Here is a 7,731-nt window from a genome sequence, read left to right as displayed (position 1 = left end):
AAATGCTTCTATCAGGGCTGCAGGAAGCTACATCCCATAGCAAGACACTTTGCTCATATTATTCTAAGAACTGAGGTTATGTTAGATAACCAAACATTTTCTGCACCTCTGCATTGACACAGAGGTTGCTGTATGTTGGACCTACAAACATCCTTGCAGCACACAGTTCATCTTTTGCTGGTGATTCAACGAGGAAGTTTTCATTTAGATCCAAACTACAGAAGGTTCAACTGCCAATCACTTAACATGTGAGAAAAAATTAATGAATTTCAGGTTAGCTCCTCCCACTTTAAAAATCAAACAAAAACAATATTATTCATTTTTCACATAGCCCCTCCCACTTTAAAAAACAAAAACAATATTATTCATTTTTCACATAGCTCCTCCCACTTTAAAAAACAAACAAAAACAATATTATTCATTTTTCACATAGCTCCTCCCACTTTAAAAAACAAAAACAATATTATTCATTTTTCACATAGCTCCTCCCACTTTAAAAAACAAACAAAAACAATATTATTCATTTTTCACATAGCTCCTCCCACTTTAAAAATCAAAGGATCAAACATCAAAACCAAGACACGGAACTTTGATCTAGGATTCTAGAACTCTGCTGTGTGTCACCCCAGAACAACAACACAGGAACTTGTTTCTCATTGCACACTGCTGCACACGATTAGAGACACCTACAGTCTATCACAGACAACTACAGTCTATCACAGACAACTACAGTCTATCACAGACAACAACAAATAGTCTATCACAGACAACTACAGTCTATCACAGACAATGGAACGAAGCCAAAATCCAAGGACTCCCCGAGGACGGCGTGTTCGGTTTGTTGACACTGCTCCTCATGACTACTCAAGATCTCGTCCAGATGTCCACCCTCTGCAAATGGACCTTGACTCTGCTCACAGGAGGGCTGAGCGCCTGCAGGGTACAGTGGATGAACTGGCACGTCAAAGGTCAGACTTACTAATTAATAGGACGAAGCTCTGCAAAACATTACACAATTATAAATGGCAGATCGACAGACTGGAGGGACTTCTGAAGCTCAGGGAGAATGAGTTCAAAACTGAGTTTAAGAAGAGTTACCAGACCATTTCATCATTTGAGGCACAGGTCTCCTCCCTCCAGAAACAGCTGCAATCTAAAAACGAGGAGTTAGAAAAAATCCAGCTCCTGAGGAAGCAGGAAAATGAAGAAATGACCGCAAGGCTGGAGTCAGAGAAGAATAAAGTCCAGGAGAGCGCTGTGCTGCAGAATGACTTGCAGCAGAAGTTGAAAATGATGGAACAACAACTCCTCCAGAAGGACAAACAGATCATGGATCTGCAGAGGAACAACCATGATCTCTCTCACAAGCTCACAGAGGCTAGTGCTGAATTTCAAAGCAACAACGCTTGGCAGACCAAATACAACGCTCTGCAGGAGAAATTCACAGAGGAGATGGTCACTAAACAACAGAGCTGTGAGGCCACCACAGAACAGTTGGTGCAGGAGAAGAAGAAAGTGGAGGAGCTTCAGCTGAAAATGAAAAATGAAAAGACAGAAAAAGACAAAAAAGACCAGGAAATGAAAAATAAGGGCAAACAAGAGATTGATCGACTCTCCCAGAAGCTCACAGAGACAACAAGTGAGCTGAGGAGCTGCAGAGTTGAATTTCTCCAGAGCTACAAAGCTTGGCAGGGAGAATACAACGCCCTGGAGAAGAAATTCAAAGAGCAGTTGATCCAGAAACAACAGGACTCGGAGAAGACATCGAAACTGGTGGAGGAGGAGAAGAAGTCCCTGCTCCAAAAAGAAGAGGACACGGAGAGGAGTCAGACAGAAAGAGTAACGAGTAATGAAGGAACAGTTGTCACATCAGGGATACAAACAGAGGAGGAGAAGAAGAAGAAGGGATTTCTGAGCTGCATCCACAAAAAGAAAAGCGGTGACAGCCAACCTGAGGGGGGGGAGGCTCCTTGTTGTACGACTCAGGTCGCACAACAGTTCGCACAACAGTAGCTTCCTCTTCCTTCCCCCCTCATCCCTCTATCTTCCCTCCATCCCCCCTCACTCCACTCCCCATTTTCCCCATCATGTGTCCATTCAGCCCCTACCACTCCACCGTTTGGGGGCAGCATGACTTTGGAGGTGGTCTATGTTTGATCCAGGCTCCTCCAGAGGCATGTCAAAGAGAACTTTGCCTTTCAGGGCAGCACAGAAACACCACCATCTTGTTTCTGTGTGGAGTTCTCCATGTGTCTGCGTGGGTTTTCTCCTGGTGCTCAGGTTTCCCCCACAAAGACATTAAATGTTCAAAAAAAAAAAACTATAAAAAATAAAACACAAAAAAATATATATATATAAGTTCACTCATATTTCTGTATTGTGTATAAAGATATTCATTAGAAACATAACTGTAAGACAGTAAGATGGCTAAGATATGCTACTATCTGTCATAAAATATTACTTTTTAAAGATATAAAATATAACATTAACAAGTCTAGACATATGGTTTATATTTTGTTGAGTTGTGTACTTGTATGCACACAAAAGCATGTATATATGTGTCAGTCTATGTTACACAATAGTGACACCAAGACATTAAAAGTAGGCAGAGAGAATGGAAGTGACTGATGGCTGTTTTTTCATCACAGTTGTCTTAAGAAGCTGTGTTATGAATATTGCCATCCAACACAGAGTTAATCTGTATACAAAACACTGGAGAAATGTGAAGTAATCCAATCTGCATCGTTTTATGTGTATTAGTAGCATATTGACTCTTTATTAATCATTCTAAAACAGACTGCACCCTATAACTCTGGATTGGAAGGGGTTACATTCTCTGTCTTTTCAGCATGAATAGTAGAGGAAACCAGGTGCATGTACAGTGAATTTGGTCAATATCACTCCCTGCAATAAAGAGTTATAGGGTGCAGTCTCTTTTCGGCAGCAGAACTGACTGCACCCACTCTTTATTGCAAGGAGTGATATTGACCAAATTCATATAGTGATATTGTACATGCGTCTGCCAAACACAGAGAATGTTATCACTTGTCACTTTGTGTAATGCTGCTGCTGCACTATAATTTCCCAGCTTGGGATAAATAAAGTATATCTCATCATTATTCTATCTATCTATCTATCTATCTATCTATCTATCTATCTATCTATCTATCTATCTATCTATCTATCTATCTATCTATCTTATGCAGAATGTGAAGGTAATCTGTTACAGTAACAGTTTTATGCTGCATTATTGTATTCATAACTATACTCTTGAAAGTACAAGTTATCTAAAAAAGTTACTTAAATGTAACTCGTTATTACCCACCTCTGATAGCACTTACTGATTTCTCATTATGTGTGCTATCTAATATGATGTTTAAACTTCCTGCATTCTTTTCTGCATTTATTTCCTAATCTTCATAAAATCATTGAAACTGAGGTATTGAAATATAACTTTAGTTATAGATTAAAGCGGTTTAAAATCACATTGCAACAACAATAACAACAATAACAATAAAAGTGGCAAGGTAAAGCATCTACCCTCATCATTTGTTGACAGCTAGCCTACATTATGGAAACATCAGGTTACTTTTTTATCTGTGCTGTTCTTTTCCCGTAGGCTTTTCACTTGGCTACAGGACATTTCTATTGCACAGTAAAAAAAACATTTCTCTCCGTGCTGCACCTGCCAGCTGACCCGTATATTATATCTACGAGTAGACCTACGCTCACTTCCTCTCAACTGATGCGCCTTCCCGTCGGGGGCAGTCGTTTTTTTCAGCAAGAAGTCTCTTTTCGTCACTACAGTTGTTGGTGGTGACCCGGAGCACAAAGTTACATAGTGTGAGAACAGACGTACGAATGACAGAGAAACCATTCACCTGATTACAAGTCAGTGTAGCATCAGCATGATTTAAAATTTGTTACACAATACTGCTTGAGTGATAATAATAATAATAGCATCTTGAGTCATCTTCAGATTAACACTTTGTACAGTTTCACATGATGTATTGCAATAATGTAATGACAGCAGGAGTAGTGTTGTCTTATACAATAGAGTCCTCTCAGAAACAGACACAGCATAATAATACAGTATATTTATGTCAGTATTTATTGAATGTATATATACATGTCCTGGAGGTTTCTGTGTGGTTTGCATGTTCTCTCCGCGTACTCCGGCTTCCTCACACAGTCCAAAGACAAGAACCATAACAGGTTAATTGGTGGCTCAAAATTGCCAATAGAGTGTGAGTGTGTTTGTCTCTATATGCCTGTGATAAACTGGCGATTTGTCCAGGGTGTCTCGCACACAGTCAGCTGGGATACTGTGACCCTTATGAGGATAAGCAGTTACAGATAATGGATGGATATAGATTTAAAATATTTATTGTGCATGTTGCACAATTTGTTTCTGTCCTGTCATATTCATGTGTCACCAGCAGAGAGGGATGTTGGATCAGTTTTTAGTTACTGCACAGCTCTAGTGTATGTGTCTGTGTCTCTGTGCAGCAGACAGGTGTCCATCCTTACCTAGGCTGCTGTGTTCTAGCATTATCTCTGATTCAACCAATAATAACTATGATCAGACCCTCACCTGACTCACACAGGTACAACAGCATTCTTATTCAGAATCAACTGCAAAGTTCACTCAGGTTCTGAGGTCATCTGGAGTCACCTGCTTCGCATTCACACTGTGGATTTTGTCCCTCATCTCTTGTATTAGATTAATTTTAGGAAGGGATCAACATCTGGGTCAGTATGAACATTTGAAATAACAATGAATGACAACATTTGACTAGAAGTTGATTCTAAGAATAATATCCAGTGAGCATTTTTCCACTGAAAAGACATTTTAAAAAAACTCTGCCACCTAAGAAACTGCAAATCCTGGTCTTGAAATCTCAAATCTCAGAGGGCATTTCATGGGTTTTGAGATTGCATTTCAGCGAATACGACAACCAAAGCCTGCTCAGACATGACTGTGGTCCATCTTTAAAAAACCTGGACTCAGCCCTGACTACATGTTAAACTTTCGGCCCATGTCAGATCTCCCCTTTCTGTCTAATACTGGAACGTGCTGTCGCCACACAACTTAAAACCCACCTCTGTTCAAATGACCTGTTCGAACTATTTCAATCTGGTTTCCAGTCATAACACACTGAAACTGCCTTCTTCAAAGACACCAATAACATCATCCTCTCTGAAGACTCGGGTCATTTCAGCATCCTCATCCTGCTGGACCTCACTACAGCTTTTGACACCATCAACCACATCTTTGCTCCCGCCTTGAATCCTCCCTCAGCATCACTGGCACTACACACTCCAGGCTGAAATCATATTTCAGAGACAACAGTTCGTTCACATTATCTTCACCTCTTTCACTGCCCCTCTGTCCCAAGGCATCCCCCAGGGTTCCGTGCTTGGTCCTCTCCTCTTCATACTCTATGCTTCCCCTTGGCAACATCATTCGCCATAATAGCCTCCACTTCCACTGTTATGCTCACGACATCCAGCTCTACATTTCCAAATCCATCACCTCCACCACTGACTCCACTCTCAAACTTTCTCAAACTCAACTGTGACAAATTAGACATCATCATCATCACCCCAAATCCCTCACCAAAACCATTCAGTTTCTGCTTCACCATCAACAACTCCACCCTGTCTCCATCCCCTCACAGTCGCAACCTCTAAGTCATCTTTGACAATATCCTCTTCTTTGGAAATCACAAACCACCATTACCTAAAGAACATCGCTCGACTCCACCCATCACTCTCCTTCTCTGCTGCAGAAACCCTCATTCACGCCTTCATCACCTCCAGAATCGACTGCTGCAACAGCATCCTCTACAGCACACCATCCAAAACTTTAAATAAACTACAGTACATCCAAAACTCTGCTGCTCACTCACACCTGCACTTATGATCACATCACTCCTGTCCTCCAGAACCTCCACTGGCTTCAGATTCCACATGATTCCATGGTTCAAAATCCTCCTCACATGGGTGCTGATTAGCTCAGTTGGTAGAGCATCTGCCCCATGTACAAAGTAAGGCTCAGCAGCGGGCCAGGGTTCGAATATTACCTGCGGCCCTTTGCTGCATGTCATTCCCCATCTCTCTCTCCCCACATTCCTGTCACTCTTCAGCTGTCTGTCAAAAAAAGGCAAAAAAAAAATCCTGTTCTTCCTCACTTTGACACAAACACCGTTTTTTAAAAATTGATTTGAATGTTTGTTGTGTTGTGTTTTTGTAGTGTTTTTTGTGTGTGTGTGTATTTTTTGAACGTTTGCTGCTTTGATGTTTTTGAAGTAAAGTGTCCAGTATCCAGAAAAGCACTTGCATGCACAACATGCATGCTGGGATACTTCTGTCCCGCAGTCACACAAGTCAGCTCCCAAAGCATCTTAAATCTAATTGGACATTGTAAGAACACATTTGGAGTGTACCTGACTAAATGTGGACTCACTGACTGTGTGGTGCTTCAGGTGTCCTTCATAAAGTCTCATCCTGGCTGTCTTGGCTCTGGTAAACATTGGTTTCCACGCTGGCTTTGCTGTCCTCAATTGCTGAAATTTGACATTTAATGACAAAGACACAGAAATAACTTTAAAAACCATCACTGACAGCAATTTGATTGTTTTAATGCAAATCTTAGGATATAAGTATTATTTGTAAGTTCAGCAAAGTCCAATAACAGGAATCATGATGTGACTTTAATGTTTTATTCAGCCAAACACACAATCATTTTTATTTAAAACCAAATCTACTGTGTATTGTATGTTATGTTTCTTTGTACTGCTTTTTTTCCACTATTGCTATACATGTTTTATTAAATGTTGACATTCTAATTCTGAATTCAGTGGCATTATTAATGATTAATAGCAACACCTTTATGCCCTTTACTGATTAATTCATGAAAGAAAACTATTGAATCAGCAAAACAGTCCACTGTAGATGTTTGTAATGCGTTTAGATTGTTTTATTTAAACTATGCACTGTGTGTGTGTAAATACAGATTAGCCATCATTTAAATACAGAAAGAAATAGTATATAGTATGTGACCTTTGTTTCTATGAATATTATAATATAATATATAGTAAATATTTCTATTATTGAATTGTGAAAACGAGAGCGAGACCATTTGTCCCATGTATCAATACCATCTTTAGTTTAACCAGGGACGTCACTAGGTTAGCGCGCGCCGAAAATTTTTTCAGAGCACCAATTAAAGCTTTGTCAATCAATTGATTAATCTAAGACGATGACGCCTCCATACACCTTCAGCTGCTTTACCAGCTAAACAACACCAGTTAAATTGTGCTAAAATACAAATAAAAGCCCGCGGTTTCGGGCCGGCCCGGGCATCACTAGTGTGGAGTCGAATCTTGGGAGTTCGCCCCGGAGAAACTACTTCGGCCCTGGAGAAGACGGATCTCCCCTGTGTTTCCCGACCACGGTCAGGAAACGAATAGCGGGAATGGTTAACAGAAGTCATCTCAACTAGTTAGCAGCAGCTAGGAACTTTCAGAGCTGGCCAGCTGGGATTCAAACACAAAACATTTTGGTTTATTAATTACATGGAACTTTTCTGCTGTTAGCTAAGTGTTACTACCAGCAGTGGTGAATGCTTACTTTCTTGAAAAAGGCTCTAATGTCCATCCTTCACCCATGCGTTCGCGCTCTGCTCTTGCCGCTGTGAGGTTCGGCTCTGTGTACTTCAGAGGTAAA

At 40.5% G+C, this 7,731-nt stretch overlaps 1 protein-coding gene across 1 annotated transcript; it reads left to right on the top strand.

Annotated features, from left to right (window-relative positions):
• The first annotated feature begins 556 nt into the window (after positions 1-556).
• On the top strand, positions 557-2,322 carry LOC113746669 (GRIP domain-containing protein RUD3-like). The gene has a single exon (XM_027283355.1). It carries the CDS (start codon positions 790-792, stop codon positions 2,011-2,013), a length of 1,224 nt encoding a protein of 407 aa, XP_027139156.1. The 5' UTR covers positions 557-789; the 3' UTR covers positions 2,014-2,322.
• The last annotated feature ends 5,409 nt before the right edge of the window (positions 2,323-7,731 follow it).

Source organism: Larimichthys crocea, chromosome X, assembly GCF_000972845.2.
Source record: "Larimichthys crocea isolate SSNF chromosome X, L_crocea_2.0, whole genome shotgun sequence".
Classification (NCBI taxonomy): Eukaryota; Metazoa; Chordata; class Actinopteri; family Sciaenidae; genus Larimichthys; species Larimichthys crocea.
This window is presented reverse-complemented; position numbering and strand designations above follow the sequence as displayed.